This window comes from Lonchura striata, chromosome 2 (genome assembly GCF_046129695.1).
Source record: "Lonchura striata isolate bLonStr1 chromosome 2, bLonStr1.mat, whole genome shotgun sequence".
NCBI classification, from domain to species: Eukaryota; Metazoa; Chordata; class Aves; order Passeriformes; family Estrildidae; genus Lonchura; species Lonchura striata.
The window spans coordinates 44,738,639-44,764,165 of NC_134604.1; the positions used below are offsets into that span (position 1 = coordinate 44,738,639).

A 25,527-nucleotide genomic window follows, 5' to 3' on the forward strand; every position below is an offset into this window, starting at 1 on the left:
TGTTGTCCTGTATAGTGCACTTGTGGCCTTAAGTGTAATTTTTTATTCCTCTCTCTTTTTTTTTTTTTCCTTTTTTTTTTCTTTTTGATACTTCAACATACCTAAAATAATAAGACAGCTGTGTTAGCTGTGTTGTATCTGTCTACAGTAGTGTGGTGTTTTTCTTTTTTCTTTTTTTTTTTTTCCTCTTTTTTTTTTTTTTTCTCTCTCCTTTTCCTTTTTCCCACAGCATGCATTAAAGGCTCTGGAATGTAACTCTGAGTGTATTGAGCTGTTAGAGTCAGACAGCTTTGCACAAAACATTGGGGAATTGTTTCATTTTGATTTGGAGAGAAGAGGCTGACTTACACAGAAAGGGATTTTGAAAATGAGCAAACGCTTCTGTAGTTTAGGCAATTGGGAGAATAGAAGATGGCACATACCCGGCAAATGTCTCAAAAGGCCCTGAATTTAGACTCCAACTTTGAAAATCTTGGTGGCTGTGTTCTCCTTTTCCTATGTCTGCAGTCAAACACTGCTTTTCTGAACAACTTTGTGTGATACCTACCAATATGTTTTGGCAGCATCATTGTGATGAAATGGCACCAGGACTGCTGAAGCTGTAGCTTTCTCATTACTCCCATGAGTGAGCTGGCATGTAACTGCAATTCAGCCTTCTCTGTGCTGAAGTGCTGACCCTGGACTGATGTTAATGTCTCCTTTTATGTGGACTTCAGTCTAAATGTGCTGATGCCAGGTTGGCCTATATTGCTCAGAGAAACCGAGTTGTATTTCAGAAACATTTCTATGCTAGCATAAAAGAGTTTCAATAGCAATGTCATCAGGATGACTAAGATAAAAAGAGGGAGCCATGTGCTTTTCTAGAGGGTGTGCTCTCACTTGAATTTCTGTCTTTTCCTCATAAAATAAAGAATTTAAGGGATGTTCAATTACAAGTACCTGCCAGTATAATTAGAGAAATACTTCAGTTGGTGTAAGAATAAACAAAACAAACAGCAATAAATGTCATTTGATTTAAATATGTTGGACTGTATGCTGACAGATCTAACAGGCAGCTTTGGATAAATTTTATCACTGCATTTAGGTAATTTTCCTGTAGCAGAATATTTTTGGTTAGGAGAACTTTGTTGTGGTTCTGAATCAATACAATTACTAAGCAAATGCTTTTGTAAAGTGTTTGTTGGTAATGGAGATAAGAAAGGGAGGAGATGTTTTAGCTTTCACTCTACAGTTACTTTAGCAATTCTGAAGTTAGAAAAAGTTTTAATTTTAGATTGTTAAGTGGATTTGATTTTATTTTAGGTCACTGAGAAATAAGAAAAATTGGATCCCTTAGTATCATTTTAATTACTTTATTTTACAGACAAATACTAGCTCTGTTAAATTACTCAGGTGCATTATTCCTTTAACAGTAATATATCTTGCTAAAATATGAGCTTCAATCATTCTTGTAGTTTTATAATTTTCTTTAAGAGCAAGAATAATGAATAGTGTCTTATTCAGATCTTTCATTTATTTTTTTCAATAACGTGTAGGGTGAATACCACTAGTCTAACATGTGTACATTAAAAATACCTAGATGGCTCAACATTAATCTTAAAATATTAAAAAAAACCCCAAAACAGTGCAAGAGTTTGTTTTAAAACTGTACATCTTGTTTATTTCAGGAGAAGAGGCTAAAAGAAAAAGCAGCAAGGAGAGAAGCCAGGAATAAGAATGCACAGGTAAGGAGTTTTGTTGTTTTGATCAAGCTACTGGTTGAGGTTTGAAACAGTTTATAAATTATTTCATTCCTTTTTTTTAATAAACAGTGTTGTCATTAACTGCTCTTTAAAGGCATTTTTGTTTGCTTTTGTTTTCTTACTCCCTTGGCTCTGATGTGGTTGAAATAACTTGGTATAGAAGGACTCTGATAAGGCATGAATATATGTGTTTGTGTATGTATAAATACATAAAATATGTGGAAGCCTTTTGGAATTTCATCCTCTTCATTATGAATATCAGGTGAGCTGCAATTCCATCTGAAGTACTGATGCCATTTTTTTTCCTTGACTTGGATCATGTTTATAATTCGTAGGCAGGGAGTTTATTTTTTTGTGTGCCAAGTCTTGCTCCAACCTTTTTTTGCTGAAGTTTTTTTTAAATAGCAAGTATTTACATTGAAGTCCATTCCTTCCCCTCATTACCCCAAACAAAACCTGTGTTATACTTTCTTTCATGTATTTGTAACTAATTTCCTAGAGGCTATTCTACTTTTTCATGTTGCTTGGTTTGCAATAAACTGAGGTTTCATTCAGCTGCAGTGATTTCTGGAATATGGACATGGTGGTTTGTGACGCTGCATCTACTTTTGCTACACATGAATAGTTACAGTTTCTTCTTGACAGTCGGCAAATATCTTACTCCCTTGAGAAAATTGATAATGTTCTTTGTCTGATTTTTGCAAGCTGGCTGTGCTCTGGGAGGCTTAAGCATAGGAAGCTCCATTGTGTAACTCTGAAGTGGAAAGTAATTACAGTTTCAGATGAAAAGCCTAGTTACACTCAGTTTTAAGTATGATTCTGCCTTCAAAGATGGCAAGCTATGAGAGCTGTTGGCATCATGACTCCCCAATCAAGCAATAGAAATTTTCTGCCTGTAATTGAATGTATAAAGATGCATACTTCTTAATGCATTTAGCAAGCATTTTAGGAAAATTATGGAATGAATAATTAACAAACATCTTAATAAAGGGAGAAAACATTGATCAAATCAAGCTGTATCACATTCATGAATACTGCTTGTTAATTTGGCCTCTTTTTAGGGAATAAAATGTTATTCAGCAGCTGTGGAAAAAAAATCAATTTCTTTCAAAATTATCTGCTTGCTGATGTACATCTCCTGTCCTGTTTTTGGCCAAGTGAATGAATCTGTCAGTACTGTTGGAAAGTGAATGAAGTTTATCCCTGTTGAGGAATGATTTGTGTGTGGGGAGGGTTGTATGTCCGTGGGTATGATATGGGCTAAATATGGAGTCTTAGCCCCAAGCCCACAATTTTATGCACTCCTCTGTGCAGCACTTGCATTTGGAAAGCTGATTTACTAGTGGTGGTCTGGTGTGAGATTGGCACATGCTCTCCTTGAGGGTACCAGCTGTGCAAACCTGCTATTGCTTTGATTTCATTTTATTCCGGAAGCACTCGTCTCACTCTCTGCAATAAAGGTGCAAGCCTGGGGAGCTGACATGTCTCCTTGATGAAAACTGTGGGGCTTTTTCTGTTGTTTAGAGGCTGTTCTTGCCAGAACTCTATGCAGCCAAGTCCTGTCATTTTCAGTGTGGCTCATTTCAGGGAAAATGCTTCCATTGGGAAAGTCTGCCAGTTTGGACCTGGGCTGTTCATGCCTGGAAGTGGAAGGGAGCAGTAGACAGTAGATAAAGGTGCCAGTTTCTGTCTGCTGGGTGTCTGAGGAATTAATTAACAGCACTGCCTGCTTCTCAGGATCTTAGACATGAGGCCACAGTAGTTGAAGTTCTCTGTAGTCTGTGTGGGATATGTCTCAAGCAGCTCGTACACAATACCCAGGGGAATAAAGGAGGAGGAAATGGTAAAACACAGAAACCACTGGAAGATAAAGCTGTTTAGAAAATACATGCTCCCTAAATGAGGAGTTCAAAAAATGTTGACATTTTCACTAGTACTTTCCTTATATGGCTTGTGACCCACTTACTCTGCCATACACTACTCCTTTGGTAATTAGTAGTGTTTTCTTGAAAGGGAAAGCAATAAGGAGAGCCAAAAAAATAGAAAATGTATTTTTAGCCATGTTAATGCAGTTTAGCAGCTGGAGAAAAGGACTAGATCAACAATTATGAGTAGCGAGTCACTTCAGAGCAGCTGTGGTCATAATTTGTTTTCCACATCTATCTGCTTTATCCTTTTGTTTGTTTTATTAACTATCTCCCTCAGGTTACAAATTCCTTGGGTTACAAAGTATTATTTTGCTGTCTTTCACGCAGCCCGACAGGTCTGAGATGACCAATAAAGAAATTTACTTTCCCATTCTTAGTATTAAATAATAATTCTTTGTGAACTTAGGGGAAAAAAAGAGAAGAAAAATTACAAGAGGGAAGGATATTCTCTCTTTTCCTCTTGTGCTGCAGGAGCAATTGCAGGGAAAATTTTGCTGAGCCTTTTATCATGCTGGGATGGGCTAGGCTTGCTGCAACTGGAATTGACTAACCAGATTTTGGCACGCTCTGCTGAGTGTGCCTGAGCAGGAGATTAGATGAGTAGGTAGCTGCAGTGTTATTGACTCCACCTTGGATAGATCTCCATGCAATAAATAAACTAAAAAGTAAAGACTGTTAAAGGATGCTTTGGAGAAAGTATTTCTAGGTATTTATGACCATTAAATAAATTTTCTTGCAAAAGGCTCTGAAAACAGATAAAAGAAGTCTTCTCATGTGTTATAATTGAAGAAAAATTGGAAATTTAGGGTTTTGATTTTTTGGTTTTTTATAGTCTTAAAGATTTTTAATTGTCTCCCATTTTATGAGAATTTAATGTGATAGATACAAATTAAATGTTTTAAGATGAAAAGAAGCAAATACTTTGTCCTCACTCAGTACTAACTAAATTATAGTCCTCAAACCCTCCAACAAATTTCAATACTGTTTACTTGAAGATAGTCTGGAGAAAATTAGGCAAGAAATAGTCTCTTGAGCAAGAAATAAAGTACTGAGCAGTAGCATCAGGCAGTGACAGCTGCCTTGGGACAGGAGCTGAGTGTTCCTTAGTGAAGCCAGCCCCAGGCCCCAAGCAAGATATCCCCGTGCTTGTGGCTTTCCACTTTTTCTTCTAGAATCTACACATACTGATTTCTTAATCTGTTTAAAGTACTTTCAGGTTTCAACCAGTATTTAAAGGTCCTTGCCCTGCTAGCAACTGTTAGCTGCAGTGAAGCTAAGCAGGACTGTATTTCTCCTTTAGTGATTTTAGTATTTTGCTACCCTGATGCCTTAGAGCACTACTGATGTGTTGAGAATTATGAAGTGAGAAAGATTTTGATTTCTTTTAAAAAAAACTGGTTTTGTAGGAAAGGAATTTTCTGGGAGCAGCTAAACAGGTCTGTGCTTCAGCAGGGGAGAGCGCAGAGCAGGAGTCAGGAGAAGGTGCTGTTCCCTGCCCAGCACTGATGTGCTAGGTGATCCTCAACTATCAGCTCCCAGCAGCATGCAGGACGTGATACCTGGTCCCTAAAAGAAGGCATTGATTGCTGTCTGCTAGAAATAATTTGGATGTCATCTGTAAGCAGTGTCAGGAGGTAAGACTTGCTCAGTCATGGCAGTTTGGTGCATTGATTCAGGTTTTGGCAGTCCTGTAGCAGTTACACCATGCTGGTGTCCAAAGCAAAACAAAAACCTGAAAAAGCTCGACTAGCAGAGCAAAAGCTGTTTATCCAAGGTCTATAAGAAAAATGTAGCCTGCTGAAAACTTAAAGAAATCCAGCTTGAACACATATTCCTTACTGAGACATACTCCTTACTGTTTTTTCTTGTTTTCACTGGACAAAACTGAGGATGGGGATTCTTACCCATCTGGAAAACTGACTTCTAGAAGAAATCCAAGAGCTCGCTTGTCAGGGCTGCTTTTTCTCGGGAATGAATGCTTCCTGAGAAATTATAGAATATTAAAAGATCAACAGCAACAGCAGGATAATAAATATGCTTTAACTTCTCTCCTCCCTTTCTCTCCTGTTCTCTCCCTAATATATTTTGCTGTTCCCACAGGAATTAATGGTTGCTTATGAGATTTTTTTAGTATATATATGTAATTTAAGATTTTTCAGAGTCACAATGAATCTTTCTGCTGTGAGCACATCTACAAAATACACATGGGTGAACAAGGGGCTCAAAGATATGGCAGATTCAGGCATTGATACCTGTCTGTATCACATCCCTGCAAGATATAATGCTCAATATAGCATTCTGTTTTATGTGCCTTGTACCATACTCTGCTGAGATTTTAACCAGAAAAATGCTTAAACCCACCATTTTGTTTTAATCTCCAGCATCCCCCCTCATGGAATTTGAGATAGACTTGCCAAATGTAGCTCAAGAAATCTTTGCACCATGTAGGAAAATTTGAACAGGAAGGGAGAAGTCAAATCCCTAGATGTGGCTGATTGAAATATATACTTCAGAATATTGTGAAAATTCTTCATCCATTGTGGATAATTCCTGTAGTTACAGTATTTATATCACCTCTGCTTCTGCCCTGAATTTCCCTTTTCTTGAGATCTAGCCCACAGCTTGTGCTTAGGCTGGAAACACTGGATTCAATGTGAATGTGAACAGTAATTTCAGTGTGGTAAAGAGGTTTACAGGAGTAAAGGAGGAATTTGGTCTGTCTCTCCTATTAATCCAGGTTCCCAAATCCCCTTGATCACTGGGGTCACTGAGTTTTCTTGTGAATGTCTCATGGTGGTTAATGATGAAGATGCATTGTTCTGGTCACTTCTCATGACCCTCTTTTGGGTGGTATTGAGGAGGCATTTCTTTAGCTCCCTGTGATTTCTGGACCTGGAGCAGGGTTTCAGGGCCGGCTCATTCTGATGGTCTGGAGGATGAGATTGTGGGGTTTGTTGTTCTTAAGGAAGAGAGAGTTATGTTGTGCTGGTGTAGCCTCAGAACTTAAAATTATTCTTCATCAATAATTATTTTTGATTCTAAAACCACAAAGAACAGCAAAAAATGAGGTCATGTTCGTCTACAAAAACTTGGAGTTTGTTTAATGTAAGGAGCTTACAACTGAAATTACCATGCCAATTTAATCCCTTTTAATAAGTTAAAACTTGTTTCTTAAAACAATTTCATTAACCTTAGTTTAATAGTTCTGGTCTGTTAACTCTTGCATTCTGGATGCATATCCAAAAGGTGTAAGTAGCTTTATTTATTCAGTACAAGGTTTGAGTGTTTTGAATTTCCTTGAGAAGCTCTGTGAATAAACAGATTAATTTAGGATATCAACATCTTAACATCCTAATTGAGTAATTTCATTTCAAAGTCAGTTTGTGAGATGGAAAATGAATTCCTGATTCTGAACTACTTGTATGCGAAAACATTTTTTAAAATCAAGGTATTGTACAGTATTTTAAGTTAATATTTGAAAATGAGTATTATATGCCTGTATGGAAATGTTATCTGTATTTTGATTTTTGAAAATAACATTGATTCCAGTTAATATAACAATTGAATTGCTTTAAGTAAAGCTATAATACATCCTGTCTTTTCTGCAATTAAGAATTTCTATGATTAAACCAATATTTTAGTGTTGTGACCCTGAACAAGTTGCAAGTAAGGATTCTTGATGGATTGATTTGCCAATTACCCATGCTTCTGTAAACCCTTTCATTGCATCCAACAGCACACTGAGAATTTCAAACATATTTATCAGATTGACCATTTAACCTAATTGACCATGGCTTTAGCAATTGAATTTAGTGAGTATAATGTTCACAACTGTTATTTTTAATCATATGTGGTATGTGATGAGAGTTTGCTGCTCTACATGCCAAAAGCTGATGTTTCACCTGTCACTGAGGTGATTTCTTCAGAGACCTGACACAGAAGCATAGCAGTGGGACTGTGGACCTTGCAAATACTCTCTTATTCCCTGAAGGTCTGCTGGGATGAGGTAGATGCCCAGTGGATCAACACAAGTGCATCTTCATTTCCATGTCTGATATGCCTATACCTTCTTCCTTGTTTTGTGTTCACTTGCACATTTATGGTGAAGAGAGGAAGCTTCTTTTATCTTCAAACTTTTGGGGTCTTTTTCTAATATTGGTGGCTTGCAGTTTTATGGGAGCTTTGGATGAAATATGTAATATGGATTATTAAGAGCATAGTAATAGGATTTCTGGCATATTAGGAAGCACAAAAGTTATTGCCTTACTTGATTGTAAATGATTGTTTAAATTTCTAGGGCAATACTGATGAAATTTCTCCAGTAGACTCCAGGAATATTACACTGTTTAACTTGTTGTACATCAGGAAAAACTTTTGTTTTTAGAATGTCTGTGTAAGTTTGATTGGAACAGAGGTTTTGGAGACAACTGCTGAGCTTTAGAGCTTTCAATGTGTTGAAGACTACACAAATTTATTTCAGAACTAACAATAAAATTGGCATTTCAGGGTCAAAAGAAACATCTAGGTTTTCTCACTGAAAGTTTAGCCTGTGAGAATTGCAAACTGAGTAAGTATGCATTTCATTCTTCCTCATTACTTATGTGGGCTTATAATAATTTATTTGTATCATATAGTTAAAAATAACTCTTGGTAGTTGTAGAATTGAGGAATGCTTTGGCAGCATTCCACCAAAAGTCTTGGATGGGGCTCAGCATAGAAGTGAGTGTTTACAGGAGTTGCTGCTTCAGATCCACCCCTCTTTAGAGCAAAGGAGGTATATATTACTCAGCTTCATCTTTACTCTTTGTCTGTCTCCATGGATATTAGGAGCAGAATTCTACCATCAGGTTTCTTTCTGCATATGGCAGTGTGCTGGAGCACAGGGAAAGCAATTCAAGAGCTCTGCTAGTCTTGCACAGCAGCATCATTTCTTCCTGGCTTCCAAAATTTCTTGTTCTGTTTCTTCACTGATTTAACACCCTCCTAAGTAGTCTCTGAGCAGAACATGGAAGATTGCTTTGGTCCTTCCTGACTCTGGCCAAGGAATTAGAGGCAATAGACAATGCTGGAGCAGCAGATCCACCAGTATGAAAAGAAGAAAAAAAAATAAAGCTGTTCAAAAATATTATAAATCTTTCTTAGAGTATTTTCATTTTAGTAAATAGACTATGATATGAAATTAATTTTAAGGATACTTCATTTTTTTAATCTGCTCTGTGTTACTCCTTAATAGTGTTTAGTAACCAGTATTTGAAATTTCTCTCCCTCTAAAGCACAAAATTTAAAGCTGTTACTCCAAGCTCATTTGCTGTGTTCCATACATGTTTGGAACAGCAAATTGTTATTTATTAGCGTGGAGTTCTTCTTGCCTTTGTCTGACCACAGTTCTGTGATGCCATAATGAACACAGTACAGAAAAATTGCCTGGAACTGAACTTCTGGAGATCTTCACCCTCTTTTCCATCTCTGTTCATAATCCTGAAGAAGTGGGGAACTCCAGCCAAGGCAGACATACTGACTTTAGGCTTACAGCAACTTTCGCTCAAAGCATTTATTTGGGAAATGGGTATTTCTCTGGGTTGAGAGGTCTTTTCCTGTTCTGTTGTGAAAAGTCAGGTGTATTCACATTCCTCAGTTCTAATCATACAAATATTGTGCAGATGATTGCATTTCACAAGTAAGCTGTATGAGATAGTTAAAACTTATTTATTTTTCACCTTGGTTTGTTCCGGTAGTACTCTGAGCTGCTTTGCAGTTTTCCTTATGTGTTTGAAACTTCCTTAGATTGTAGACTTCAGATGCAGGAGTTCTGCTTTGCTCCATATCTCAGATGTGAACTTCAGAATTAGTTAATTGGCTAATGAGCAGGGGTAATCTTTCAGATGTGTTTTGATGACATCTTCATGCAGCACACGGTGGTATTTAGTTTTAAATTAAGCAGTTCTGTTTTCTCAGCATCCCCCCCTGTTTATATTCTTGGAATGTGTTACTTGCAGTATTGTACATAGTCTGCTATATCAGTTGTAATTGCTGCTAGTGATGAAAATTGATTTGGGCAATCAGAAGACCATTATCTGCATTCTGACTGATAATGCTGCAGTTTCAAACATCTTAAAATTCTTCTGAGGTTGTTTTTTCAGAATGCTCTAGGGTCATGCAGTCACCAGGATTCCAGTTGCTTTATGCTGAATCTTAAGTGAGCATTAAAAGAGAAAGAAAAAGTTCTTGGTTTTTCTCTCAAATATATTTTTTTCCAGAGTTTTTAAACATGTAGTGTTTTGTCAGTCTTCCCATGCCAAATATATTAGATCAGTAGTGCAGTATCCCTTGTTTTACCACAATGTACAGAGATTTTAATAAGTTTTCTGTTCTTTCACACTATCAGCTGCAGTGATAAACCAAGCAGTTTGTTAATAAGAAATGCCAAGCTAGTAACTAACACATGGTTATTTAATATCTCATGGGAAACCTGGTAAGTCCATACTTCCCGCAAATGAAGCTCAATCCTGTATATGGAGTCCATTAGTACCTGGGTCTTTCTGTGTTGGTTCCCTCAATGTTCCTTTTCTTTAAGGCCTAATGTTTCCTTTCACTCTTTTTTGTATTGTTTTGTTTTATTTTTTTCCTCTGTTCTTTCATGATGTTTTTTGTGGACTTACAGGTTTATTATCTCCTGCTGCTTCTTTATCCTGTTTTCTGTTTCTTTGGAAGGAGCTAACTTCAGGCTGATATTGCTTCTGTTTGGTTACTTTCTGTTGTGGGGAAACCAAGAGCAGAAGCAAAGGGGAATAACAAGAAGAAATATAATAGCATCATCTAGTAGCAGAGCCTTAGGAAATGTGCTCAGTATTTTTAGAGAAAAGTTTTGAGGGGCTTTTTTTTGCTAGTTTTGTTTTCTTCCTACTGTAAGTTCTCATATTTTTCTGACATTGCTTCAAATGAATATATAGTGATAATATTTTGCTGGGCGATTGCTAGGATTCAAGTTTTAAAAGTTGCCTTGTCCAAATGAAGGTGCAAACAAGACCATATGCCAAGGTCAAGAGTACAGATTTTATTTAACAGTAAATGTGAGATACAGGGAGGAGTGAGGGGTGAAGAGAAAGAGACATAAGTAGAAATAAAGTCACCACCCTACAGGTCCTGCAGCATCCTGCTGGCTCTTTTTCTTCTGGTCTTTTCTGTGGTGTAGGTCCTGGAGTGTCTTGTGGAAGCATCACTTTTACAGTGTCCAGGTCCCAGGTTTGCAGCGTGTAGATGCATTCCTACAGCTGGAGCTGCATGTATATAAGGAATTGCTTCCTTTCTCTGTTTGCTGTGGTGGGAATTTTGGTAGATTGACAACTGGTCCTTCCTCATAATTTAAGGAAAATACTTACAAATAAGTAGATTTTTCTTATAAGCAGCTTTGCAAAGCAAACAGTTATGACTGATAATAAGGTAAGTTGAGCATATGTCAGTAAGGCAGTCAGCAGCATGTAATAGGATTAGACCTGGTTTATACAAGTATCTTATTCTCCTCTTCATTCCTTTTGAACAATTTGCCAAGGCTTTGAAATTTTCAGCAAGAAAAATTCTGGGTGGACAAGGGACAGTGATTGATTAATTACCATCACAGTAAGCGTACATTTATGTGATGTACATGAGTGGCTATTTGAGGTGAAAGCTCATAAAGTTCATTAAGTTTCATAATAAATAGCAATCTCAGTCCATTTTCTTTGCTAATTCTTATGCTGTTAAAAAAGTTATTAGCATTTTTAATTTCCCATCACCTAATATTCTAGCAGGCTATGTATCTACAAAAGTAGTGCTAAGGGTCATTTTAACTATTCAAGGTATTTACTAACTTAAGAAATGCATACAATTTATGAAATTTATCCTTCCTAGGTACCTTTACAGCATAACTCTATGAATAAAACCAAAGCTTTTTGTTTAGGAAAAAATTTAAGTCATAGCCAACTAAATCAGAGTAAGATAATGGGAAAATGAAAACATCTTTAAATGCCTTTTCCCCACCCCTCCTAACTTCCTTGACTTAACTTAAATCCCAAATTCTCTACCCCAGGCAGGATGAGTGGGCTGTTAATGTGGCTGTGGTCAGTTCATCACACATTGACTCTGCTGCTCCTTCCTCCTTCTTCCCCTGCTCCAGCATGGGTTTCCTCCCAGGGGAGACAGTCCTCCATGGACTTCTTCAGCATGAGTCCTTCCCCAGGCTGCAGCTCCTCACAGAGTGCTCCAGCGTGGGTCCCTGTTCCTTCAGGAACAAGATGCTGCAGTGTGGATCCCCCATGGGAGTCACAAGTCCTGCCAGCAAACCTGCTCCAGTGTGGGCTCCTCTCTCCATGGGGCCACAGGTCCTGTTGTCATGGGTGACAGGGAGAGCTTCAGACAGTTTACCAGAGGAGCCATCCCACTGAGTCATGAAGTGCAGAGAGGACCCCCTTCTTTTCTGAACTCCTTTGCAGAGAAAAGGCTCGGTGAGGCTGGATCTGATCTTAGCCCCAGACTGTCAGCACTTTAAGCTACTTTGTCCTGCAGGATTAAAGATGGCAAATCAGATATATTTATGTAAAATGAATTATTTGTTATGACAAATGATTAGATAAAATATTTTAATCAGAATTATTTACTATACAGATTAAAAGTTAAAATTACTATTACCATTTAGTATAGTATAATGCTCTATGTCAAAGCAATTATATTAAAGCTAGCAAAAAGAAACAGTCACTAAATAGAGATTGATGTAACTTGCCATACCAACAGTTGTGGGCGGATCTCTTTCACTCAGCCATAAGGAGTATCTGTGAAGGGACATTCCCGCTTCAAAGAAGGGAGCTTCATACACACACTTCAAGGGGTAATATGTCAAAAGAACCCAATGTATGGAAATGGACTGGACTGTTACAGTGTAAAGTGGTTGAGTGCCAGTCATATGTCTTCAGCTCATCTTAGGGACTTACCTGCCAAGTCTTTGGCTCACTCTCAGGGTTTTAGTTTGGGGCTGGTGAGACAGACTGCTTTTAGCATAATTCAATACCAAACCCAGCACATGATGCCTCCTCTCAGCCCACCACTAATAGCTTGCTAAACAGGGAATTGTTTGAGTTGTTTCACCACATTCCAAGAGCCCTGCTACATCTGCTAGAAGCTTACTGGAGTGTGGGCTTACCACAGGGTTTACAGCCTCCTTCAGGCGTCCATCTGCTGTGACCTGGTATTCCCCATAGGCTAAAGGTGGGTCTCTGCTCCCCCATGGAGCTCCATGAGTGGCAGGTGGACTTACTGTGATTGGCACCATGGAATGGAGGAAAATCTCTGTTCCGACATCAGGGCACTTCCTCCCCATCCTTCTGTGCTCAATGTCTGCAGGGCTGTTTCTCTCACATTTTTTCATTCCTCATCAGCTGCAGCTGTGCAGTTTTTCTTCCTTCCTTTAACTATTTTACTCCAGAGGCACTGCCACCATTGCTGATGGGCTTGATTTTGTCCAGTGGTGGATCTTTCTTGGAGCTGGCTGGCATTGGCTTTGTCAAGCAGGGGGGGAGCTACAGTGATGACTTCTGGAGCCAGCAGAAGCTCCCTCCTGCTACCAAAACCTTGTGATGCAAACCCAAGATAGGGACCCAACCGACAAATGTAAAGCAAAGAAAGAGCTAAAATTAGAAGAGGTAAAAATAGAGGATGGGAAGTTGTCTGATTGATCTTAGAAGCAACACATTTATGCTTAATTCTGTCAGTTAAGTTTGCTGTATTTGCTAGGTCAGACTGTGGCTTAGACAAAGTTCACAGAAAAGCAAAAGGTGTCATGCTGAAAAGCATTGATTTAAAATTTCTTTTGAAGTCTGTAAAAAGTTGACATATCTTTAAAATGCGTTGATATGGCCAGGCTGTTCAGATTTATCCCATGACAGAAGGACCAGATCACAGTTTCAGCCTCAAGAAAGGAATAAAAATTATTTATTAACTTTGAAAGTAATTTACTTAGAAGCTTATCAGAAATATTCAACTGTACAATGTAATTGGTGAAACGACTTTTGATGTCCTAGTATTGGATCACAAAGAGGAATTTTCTTGTGAGCATATTTGTGAGGGAATTCCATCCAGTTCCCTCTGTTGCCAGTGAATGCAGAGTTTGTATCATGGCAGAAAGACAGATCCTGTATTTGTTTTCCCTTTTTCAGAGTTGCCATGTGGACACAGGTGAGGAGTAAGCTTGGGGCCACACTTTGCAGGAAGCTGACTTCAGTGCATGTGTGTTTATTTATTAAAAGCTAGACAGTCATTGCTCTTCTGAGACTGGGCTGCTCTGACTGCCATGGGTTGAAAGCACTTTCTGGGTAATCAGTGAGGGATCATTGTGAGTTCCTGCTCTAGTTCATCCTGAACTGTTTTTTAATGTCTCTGTTCTCATCATTAATAATGTCAATGATACTGAAAAATTTCAGAAAGCACCTAAATGTAGAAAAAGAGCAGGAGATTAGTGTAGATACCTGATTCACCAATTAAAATATGAATTCTGTTAATTTGCTCTGCGTAAAATGAATTGACATAACTTAATTCATTACTACAAATCAATGAGATTAGTTTTTCAGGTGCTAAAGAAAATATCCTGTATTGTTTGTTCTGAAAGGCAATTGAAAGACAATTCAGTGTGTAATTCATTAGGCATTGCATTTCAAACCAGTCTTCAGTTGAAATTGTTTTCAGATTTTTATGGATTCTGTAATTTTACAAATTGGTAACTGCTTTTGAGTGTAAGACACTGAGTGAATTAAACTCCTAGAAGGCTTCTTGGTAGGAACGTAAAGAGCATAAAAAAGATTAATACAGCCTGCATATGTAGACGTGCTTGGGGATTTTTTTCCGTCACTAAAAGCATTCTCAGTAGCATCAAAGTATTCTAGATTTCTGGAAGGATATCCCTTTGTAAAACTGCCTAAAAGATGTGTAAATACCATTGCACCTGTTAAAAGATGGTTAAAAGAATACATAAAAGATACATAAATTACTGTATAATCTAAGGATCTGATCTGTCACAATAATCAGGTATTGACTTAATGTAAGGATCATTTTGTGGCCATCTAAGACCTATATTATTCTTGAGGCTTTCCATCTTAAAATCTATGACTGTAAAGATGGATTTCTTTGTTAAAGGATTCTGTTTCTGCTTCTGATTTTTAGCTTTTTATGTTAGCAAGAGGAATCAGAAAAGTCTTGTTCAGTTCTGGTTCTTGATAGCCAGAACAAAAATAATGGCTGACTATGGGTAATATCTAGTGAAGCCTTTTCCAGACTGTGAATGGTATGCCAGTTTTGGAGCAGGTCTGTAAGTCCCTCTGGAGAAATGAGGTAGATCAAAGTGACTTTACAGGTGCACAGGGAGTGCCTCTGGCTGGGGTAGAAGGATGGATCTGAATGGATCTGCCAAAGCATTTCTAATTGACAAGTAGAAACTAGAGAGTGATTCATTTAATTCTTGTTGGTGCTCTCTTTTAGTAACTTCCAGAGAAAGGCAAAGTACAGTGTAAGCTTTCTAGCCAGCTTGAGTTGTTTTAGAGGGAGTTTTAGTTCCTTCTCTAATCTGGTACAGTGACTCCTACTGATCATTCTGTTGTTTCCTGTCTGAAGTTAAAATACTAATCATAGTACTGATAAAATACCAATTCTCGTGAACATTGTACTTTGGCTGTGTGTGAGAAATGCTGCCATAGTCTTCTGGTTTCATGTATTCTGGATGTCCTATGGCTACAGCCTGAGCAGCAGGGTCCCAGGAGGAAGAGCAAGCTGTTTCTTCAGTAGGTAGCAGCAGTTAGGCTTTCCCTGGTTGCCAAAGTCATGGAATGAAAGAATGGTTTGGATTGGAAGAGACTTTAAAGATACCTGGTTCTAACTCTACTGCCATGGGCAGAGGCACCTTCCACTAGCCCAGGTTGCTCAGAGCCCCATCCACCCTTGCCTTGAACACTTCCACTCATGGGGAATCCACAGCTTCTCTAGAAACATCTTCTAGTAAGTCTGGAGGTATTCCAAAAAGAAGAGTATTTTTTAATTGTGTGCTATTGGACAAAGATGATTTGGCCATAGTGAAAAATCTATGTTGTACATAAATTGTTTGGCAGTTCTGTAATTTTTCTTAGCGTATATCATGTAGACCTCAAAGCAAACTGCAACTGTTTTCAACAGTATCTTCAAAATATGCACAAGAGAATAGTTTCAAACACACAGCAAGAAATTGCAATTTTCAAGTTTGGCTTTTTTGTTTGCTTGTTTATTCTGCTTTATGGTTATGTTGAATAGGACTCTTGCTTTGTCCCTCTGCATACTGATGTCTAAAATTACCTTTGGCAGTAAGATGCTTAGCATGTTTGAAGTTGTCTTAATGTAGTACTGTCCTCAGAAAGACACTTAGCTCAAGCATTTTTCAGATATTTGAGTCACAAGCTCAATACTAGAATGAAATAGTGTCATAAACAGTATTAAAAAGAATGAGCTACTTGCCCTAATATTTTTGCCCTGATATGTTTCACTATGAAAGAAAGCCACACAGCATCTTTCCAGAGCCTTTTGCTCTCTTCCTGGTTCTTAATTGGTAGCTTGGAACATCAGGTAGATCTATAGCTGCTAGAGCTATTAATCTGTTACCCTCACCATTCAATGGGAATATTTTCAGTCTGTTTTTGCTTTTAGGCAGCTGTAAAATGCTGAAGATGTCCAGAGACAGAAGTCTCTTTGTCCATCAACCACTACAGATGTGATTTTACTGTAATTAAAATACATGCACTCTAAGTGTGGTATTTGTAAGCAAAGATAGCGAGTTGCCTGTTGGAAAATTGTGTCAAAGTTGGATGGTAAACTACTTCTGTATTGCAATACCATCAACCATCTAAATTAGTAAAGGAGCAGGAAATAGCCTCTGTACCTCTACTCGTATTTTCCAGGCTAGCCTTAGAACAACTTTCTTACTGTAAAGAGCTTCTAAACCAAATGAATCTTCCATAAGTCTAACTGAAGGTATTTCTAGAACACTCATTTCTGGTGAATTGCAAGTGTTATTTAAAACACTGTTATGTAAGTCTTCGTGGACTGAATTTTTAAATTGCCATTTAGCTTTGAATTCTGAAAAGCTTTTCCTTACATGCTACCTTGACAAGTTAATAAATTGTTGTCCAGTATGTTAGATTCTCTAAATTTTGCTAACCTTGTGATTAGTACTAAGTGCCTCGTGATCTTTTAGCGTGTTTTCCCTCACAGTAGTCTATAATCAGGATTTACTTCTGTTCACATGTGCAGGCAAGAGCAGTGGGGCATACTGAATGTATTCCTTAATTTTTTTTTTTATTTTTTTTTTAATTTGGGGCTGGAGCAAAGATTTGAGCAGGTTTTCCGACTTTTGTCATGCTAGTTGCTTGCTTGCTTGGCAGTCCTTCCTCTCTCTTATCTGAAGGGTTTTTAAAAAGAGAAACAACAGAAAGATGGAGTTAAAAATAAATTGCAATGTATACATGATGTGAAGATGGTACAAGCTTTTCTTTCAGTAACTGTAGGTAAGTCAGGTTTCCACTGCTCTCTATCTCTTGCTGGTAACATCACCTTCCTGTTGAGAGGTATTTCCAAAGGTGTTTTCCAGGTCATACTATTTCACAGAGAGCATCAGAATTTCAACAGCTTTGTCACTTTTTTGACAGTGAACCATACAAACTTGTCAGATGCTTGCAGGTTATAAATAAAAGTGTAGATATGGATTATGGTGGCTTCATGAAAACAAGAAGTGTTTTTGTAAATGTGTTAATCCTTTCCAGTTAGAATACTATATAGCCATCTTAACTTTTCATTAATTGACTGCCAGTGTTTTTATGGCACTGTTCTTTGAATTACAGCAGTAAAGTTTGCTCATCACAATGTCAGTCCAGCAAAATAGAAAAAACATGGTACTCAAGGTCAGTAATAGATTTTGTTCTCATTTGGACAGTCAAATTGCAAAGGTATATAAAATACTTCTGCAATGCTTGAAAAAAATCTCAAGGCTCTGGATACAGAGCAGCATCTTCTGTAGTACATATGAAGGAGAGGATAGAAACTATATCTTATATTTTACTGTTTTGCCTGAAATATTCTGAACTCTTCCTTTGGATGAGGATTCTTTGGAACTCTTCAGGAAAGTCAGACCACTTGAAATTTGATACTTTCTTATTGTTTGTGAGGCATCCTCATGAGTCATCTTTTCTGGGAATGGTTTTTAAAAGGCAGTGGGATAGATTACATAGGAGTAATCTTTATAGTCATCAGGCAGTATCTAGTAATTTGAGGAACAACTGGATTTTTATTTTAATTTTTGGCCATTGTTTGTCTATTTTGTAAGTTTATTCATCTGTCCTGTCTTGTAGCTTTGAAAGCTATTTGAAATTAAAAAATCTGTCCTAGTGCACTATTGGAGGTAAGGCCTTGACTTTATGAAAGCTATTTTTAAATGTGTGTTTGAAAGGAGAACTTGAATGTAGTTTTACTTTTTTTAATATCTGATGATAAACTTTAGTTTTACCAAAAAAAGTAGAAAGTATTAATTTGGACAGTAGCAGGTTGGGTTTTTTCCAAATCAGAATCTTCATGTATTACATATTCTTGTGCAAAAATATTTTAAAGTAGCTTAATAGTAGTAATACAGCTGTCTCTGAACAAAAATACTGATTTATTAGTTGAAAATGCTCTTAAAAAGTAATTAAAATATTCGTATCAATGGCATTTGTTTCCATGGTCAAGTGGTCAGAGAGGCTATCAAAAATGGTATCAGTAAAGTGCATTTAAAAGAATCAGAATGAGATACATGGGTTTAACTTCCACAATCAGGTCATTAAGTTAGGGCTAAAGTTAAAAGCAAGTTATTGTTTATCCTTCACATTAATATAGTTTTGATACATTCTAGTGTTAAATTTTGCTTGTGACTTTCTGCTTCCCCTGGGAACTGAAGTTAGAATATATTGCTGAGGAGAACTTAGAGGTCTTTTAGACATACCTCAGGGGTACATTTTGCTCTTGGGTTCAAGATTCAGATATTTTATATATCTGTTTCTTTCCATCTGAATCATGAAGATTGAGGGTTTCTTTTTGTTTTGCTCTGTAATTAGATGAGCGGCAGCCTCTGAAAATATCCCTCTACAATCTCCTAGCTTATATGAGAACTAGGAAGAATCTTTCTGAGGCATTTCATAGTTGTGTTTTCTGGTACTTGTGCAGGATCTGAGGTTTCCCTTGTAAAGTTTTGCTAAGTGTTCTAGCATGTGGCAGCAGGGTTATTATGGAGTGCCTGCCTGTGCCGTCCGTTCCTGTATTAGTTAAATTTTGATGCTATCTAGATTTTGTTTCAAGCAATTGAGTTGTTTCTACATAGTAAAAGATAATGATGTTGTTGATGTAGTGGCACTTCTGACATGGTACTGCTTATAAATATTCTTGCTCTGGATGTGATACTCAGTGTTTCAGTGGTATCAGAGTTTAACTAAAAAGCATAACCAGTTGCATCATATATTCTGTACTTTAATCTCAATTACCTGAAATCATGATTGGAGTAGGTGTTCTAATTTCTCACTTTTCCCATTATATATATATATAAATAAAAATACATAAATATATATAATCAGACAAGAAAAAAGCTGAAATGGTTAATCCTGATACTATTTTGTGTACTGGTAGGTGATTTCTTGTAGATGTTAAAAGCCCTAGCACTTTGAAATGGTTTATTTCTTCTGTAGTTGTGACCTTGCTTATTTAAATTCAGTTCCAGTTGAAAAGAATGCACAACCATCAGTCTACAGAATAGCACTTCACAGAAAAAAAAGAGAAAACACAGTTGTCAAACAAGTGGCTTGATGCAAATGCATTTAGTTGAAGGTGTTGCTTTGGCCTGCAGTCATCCAAATGTTGTCCTGAATAGTTTTTTAACAAATTATACTGTTTTTTGCATATGCTGTCATGGCACCTTCATTAATTATAACTGCACTAAAATAGTTGTATGCTGGTAACAGTTTTTTTATTTATTTTATTTAGATGAGATGTTAATAAAAAATCTGCTCTGTAGAATGTTTCTTGGAGTGTTGCAAAATTATAAATTAAATAATACTTCAGCTGATTCTTGTAGCTGTCTCTTCAGTAAGATACAGTGGACTTCATAGTAGAGAAGCTTGTACCTGGCACCCCTGACTAGGTCATGTGGTGTCTGACTAAGGCTTAAGATTTCCTAAGATAAAATATCTTTGTATTTTAAATATATTTTTTGAGTCTTAAATCACAGGCCATTTAAGAAGGGTGACTTAATTTAATTGCAATTAGTGTGCTGCTAGAAACATTTAAACAATGAGAGAGCACAGGTCTCCTCTGTCCAAGGTGCTTTCAAAAAAGAATGGTTGGAAGCACAGCCTGTCTCAGATATTTCAAAATTCACAAATAATCCGTGTCCTCTGTTACCCATTGATCTAATTTATCAGCTTGTTGTCACTGGAAGCAGTATTTGGGGTGCTAAAATGGATTGCCAGCAAGGTACCGAAGCTCTCAAAGAAACTGATCACCTTCAGCACAGTGGTGCCTCTTCATCACAACTGTGAAGAGGAGTTATGGAACAGTGACTTGAATTATACCTTTAAAAAAAGGCATCTACAAATTACTTTTTTTTTTTTTTTTTTTTTTTACTTATACATAATGTATAAAGCAGGGTTCTGTACTTATTTAATAAAAATAGACTTAATACAAAAGAAAGTTTAATTAAAACTCATAACTGGAGATGTCAGAATGCTGATCACAGGTCTGAATATACTTCTTTCTAAATTTAGTTATATATTCTGAATTTCATGATGGATATTATGTACTCAGTGCTTTTGGGAAGTCATGCATAATGTAACAAGGATATTCAGTTAACAGTACCTCTAGCAAATGTTCTCTGAGCTAATGTTGTATGCCAAGTACAATGTGATATAACAAATTATTTATTTCTTTTCAATAGATCATTAAATTTTATCCTCAAAATTTTGTGAATTTTCAAGAACTTAGAAAGGAAGCGTAAGCAATTTAAGATATGTGTGTGAGGAGATAGGTTTGTGGATGCAATCAAATCATAATTGGTTTTATAATCAGGTTGCTGTTCCGAGGCAGAAATAATTGTAGCGATTCCATAATGCTGAAATCATACACTTCTCTGTGGCAAAGACTTGTAGTCCTGAAGAAAGCAAAAATCCTACTTTTAAAATAAAACGTTTCCTTTACAAAAATGTGTGACTGTGCAAAGAGAACCAGGCACTTAGGGCCCACCATTTCTCAGTGGAGAAATACTGCAATATCTCTGAAATCAGTTTAAAAGTCACAGTTCTTTTGTTTGACTGTCTTTATTTAGCATAACAGATGCAAAAGGTTTCTAAGAAAAAAAAGTGTTGGCTTTCATATTAGGTCAAGAATTGAAGGATTACACAAATATAAATCATCCACCACAGGTAGTGGAGAAAGTGGCATTTGAATATAATATCTGTGTTTCGGGTGTGTTATGGTTGTTCCCTTCAGATTTTCATCCAGATTGAGATACTAAGGACCAATGACTCTAAATTGTCCTTGAGGATGGGTCTCAGGGAAGAATTAATGTGGCCACAGGAAGCCCTGCCTGACCCCTCGGCAGTTCAGGAGATACTGAGCATAATAAGTTTAAGCACTGGTTCCTGCCAGTGGTGGAACACCCCAGCAGGGCAGTTTGTGGCAGTGTGTCTGCATCCAGCCAGTGGCTGCTGTTTGAGTTTGCTGCTCCTGTCCCCAGTCCTTACTGATGGATGGCAAATGGCAATTGCAGGCAGACCGTGTAACAACAGAAAAACGGCAGAGCAGTTCAGCTGCTCACCCTGGAGTTCCCGATGAGTGGTAAAGTGTGGAGTTGCGTTATTTGTATGTTTTATTATCCCTGTATTATGTATTGGTTTATTCCTTTGTACCCCCATGTACAACTTGGTTTATCCCCAGTTTTCCCGCCTTGTCCTCCCTTCCCGCCTTTCCAGTATCTATCCATCACCCTGAAAGAGGTGCAGTCTTTCCCTTTACCCCTCCCCGGTGCCTTGTCTATCACTCGGTGCCCCTTCCCATCCATCCAGAAGCTTCTACTCAGGGCACCGGGTGATTGGGCGAGGACCTGGGGCTCCCCCCATATCCTTCCCCCATTGGACCCCACCATATCCCCCCATCCCGGAGCCACCCCCTATCCCTATCCCCATTGGTCGTTGGATACCCCTCCCTTACAGTTTATAAGCCAGTGCAAGCACCTTGTGCTTGTTCCTGTTGGCTGGCACCGTTCTAGGATATTTGGCCCCGTTGGGCTACAATAAACTCGGACTTAGCCCCCAGCAGGATCCGCTCTTCATTTACCACCGCGAGGCTTGCTAGCGCTGCTCGGAACCCACAAAGGCACTCTCCAAACCCCAGCTGGGAGCGGCGGAGGGTGCCTCCATCGCCCACTCTCGCCCCAGGATGAGAGCTAGCTGGGGCTGAGAACAGGGATCTGGGGCGGGAGCGCGGCAGTAAAGTTAGACTAAAATGACTTCTCCTGACAGCTTTCTAAGCATGTTGTGATCAATTTGCAAATCAGAGAGATTAATATTTATACTTCTTGTTTTCATTTCCTTCACATATTCCATATATGTTGCAAATATTTGGGGGAATGGGGAAAAAATCATCTTATATTTATTCATAACACAATAGATAAAAATCATTGATTCAATAACAATTACAAAAAGAGTTATACATATTTTAATTTGTTAGGTACTTTCTTCTTTGAGAACTTTAAAATGGTGGCAAAAATGAAGATATTAAGGAATGACCTATGAAAAAATTTGCTAGGAAAAAAAAAAATTCAAGAAATAAAGTTGCTGATTAAGTCTCAGAGATGCGATTAAGAGAACAGTCATTAACAGGGGAAATTAACTGCTTTTTCATAACAACTTGTATCCTTTCCTAGTTCTGAAATATTTTATTTATTTGATATATGTTAAATTCAAGATGCCATTAAAAGTTGAAAAACTTAGTAGGATTTGCGGAACTGGTTATCTTTGTCTATTCTAACCATCCTCTTTCAGCTAGTGATTATAAATTAGGTTTAAGTCTTTTAGCTGCACCAAAATCTCATAAGATATGATGCTTAGAAGTAGTAAATTTTACTAGCAGCAGAGAATGTAGACATAAATGTTAAACTTACAATACAGCATCTGCTTGGATCAACTTAATTTTGCCTACATGTATGTGCTGTATTTAGGGTGGTGCTATTTAATTAGTAACTTTTCAAAAATATGCAATAATATACATATTTTAGAAAATAATAAAAATTCTGGTTGGAATCAGTTTCAATTTCAGATGGAATAGGAGTCATCTTGACACTAACCATGATTAAAAAATGAGCAATAATCACTTGGCAAAAAAGTGATGGCTCTTCTATCATTTGCTAATGCAAAAGGGAAAACTGTGAATTTAAATGATTAGCAGAAAATAGTGGTACACTTTTTGTGCTAAGTCCAGTGTAAAACAGCTGTGACCCAGAATACTGGCATTAAAAAAAAATTAGCAGTGATTACATGTGAAACAAACTGTGGGAACTAAAAATTTCTGAATTTTAATAGAGTTTATTATTAGTAATTCAAATCACTGATTTAAATTGATCCCCAGATGTTGCTCTCTGCAATTCCTTGAGAAAAGGATGTAAAATAGCATTGCTTTAGTACAGTATGAAAAGTGAAAGCTTCTACATGCCTGTGCAATGTTAATGACATTATGTCTAACCATACCTAAGTTTGATCATTCAGACAGTTTTACCAAAAGGTAATTTTCAGGGAGTTAGATAGAGCCATGTTTCACAAAAGCTGTCCCCACAGGAGCTAAATGCCAAGGTAATCAATCATACAGCGTACTGCATCCTGTTGTTATGGATATAGTACATTATTTATGCAGTATAAAGATTTTTTAAATGCTGCAATGTTGAATAGGCTAGCACATGAAAACTCTAGGTTATAATAAGTTACATGAGCTGAAAATTGCAATTTCATAGATTAAAATCTGTATAGATGCCTTCATTGCTTGCAGCAAGATAGAAACTGATTTGCTGCAAGTGTGGACTTTCAGGGAGCAGCAAAAATTCTGTTAGAAGTCTGCAGTACGTTAATTGCATCTACAGATGAGTATTTGTATACCACTTGTATTTGTTACTGAAATCCAAGAGTTGCTCCTCAGTCACTGGAAATAGGGTAAAACTTTTTGGCAGCAGTACAAAACCCAAAGACTGTTTGAGATAGCACAATTTAGGTTCTTCAGCGGGCCATTGCATAGGATATAATTAGGCACAGGCTTCTGATGGAAAATTGTCTCAGTTTTCATTTTTTCCCCACTGCATTGTTCCAAACATTTCAGTTTTGCTGAGAATGAGATAGCAATCTTCACCAGGTTCATTTAATAAGCAGTTACATTTCTATGATAAGCCCTAAAAGACTGATGGAAAACAGAACAGTGGTGGAAAAAATAATGGTTTCCATGAAATGAGGGTGACCTGCATCCCTTTTCCCTGTCAGATATTTTGGTTGGTTTGAAGGGAAATTTGCAGTTATACCTGTAGAGTGGTTTTCAAATTGTGATCATTACCCCTCTGTGGCTGAAGAGTTCTGAAGCTGGGTGACTTCCAAGGTTATTGGGACAATGCTGCTGTTTCTTACCGTGCCTTGATATATTTTATTATTGTTGCCTACATACTTTTTGAGCCCATGTAAACTTCTGGATACTTTTGTGAAACTTTCTCTTTGGTAGAGAGAAGAGGTGCCTTTGTGTTTTCCACCATGCATTCTCTAGTTCTGTTGCTGTTGATTTCATTCTTCTATACCTGGGATTTCTTCCTCTTGTCTGTTTTTCTACATCTTTTGCAGTCATGCAGTCAGCTCTTGTGCCATTCTCATGCCTTCCTACTCTCCCCGTTTCCTACTCTCCCGTTTTCTCTCCCCTTTGTCTCTATTTGTCATCACTGCCATCTCCATCAGATCTTCTCTTTGTAGTCTTCCTCTCTTAGGCCCTTTCACTCTTGCCTTACAATTCTTCCCTGTTTGTCTTTGATTCCCACTTCCACATTGATCTTTTATACTTTTTGAGCTGCCACATTTATTCATGCCCTTCTCTTCATTTGCAACATAGACATGTTTCAGTTCTACTCAAACATTAATCAGCCTTCCTCTCAATTGTTGGTCATTCACTTGGCCTGCCTTTCCATATGCACTCCAGTTTCAGGAGGTTTGCAGATATGACCACACTCTGTTCTGGTGTCTCTCTTCTCTACTAGCTCCTCCTGTGTGATTTCTGGAATCTTAAAATATTCAGTTTCCTTCTGTAATGGTGTTTTGCAGTCTTTTGCTTTTTCCCTTCTTTTACTCATGGAGAAAAATACAAATTCATGTCTGTACTCAGGAGTCTTATTTCAGTTTCTCGACTCCAGCTGTACCTTTCTGCCTAAATTAAAATCTTAGCTGATGGATTTCATGGATTAGGCAATACTGAAGAAATATGTTTGAGCTTCTTTGCTACCTTCTTTCACAGTCACTCTGTGTATCACCGCTTTGTCTCACTTCAGCCTATACCTTAGCATTGCTATGGTTACTTTCTGGTTCTTGTCTAAATCCTTTCTAATTCTCCATTTGTCCTTTCATTTGCCACAGATGACAAATGTGTTCTTTCCTTCCTGAAAGTTCTCCTGTAGGTTCTCCCTGTACTAGCATTCCCCAAGCTTGCTGCACATATATTATTACATTTTACTCAATTCCTCAAGTAACTGACTCAGCAATTATTCTTAAATTGGGTTGGATTTTTTG

At 37.5% G+C, this 25,527-nt stretch overlaps 1 protein-coding gene across 1 annotated transcript in view; it reads left to right on the forward strand.

Annotated features, from left to right (window-relative positions):
* The window catches only part of DDX10 (DEAD-box helicase 10), a 153,833-nt gene that overhangs the window by 112,007 nt on the left and 16,299 nt on the right, over positions 1–25,527 (forward strand). The window contains exon 16 of the mRNA XM_021529396.3: positions 1,668–1,724. Coding sequence (XP_021385071.3) covers positions 1,668–1,724 — 57 coding nt within the window. The remainder of the gene's footprint in view (positions 1–1,667; positions 1,725–25,527) is intronic.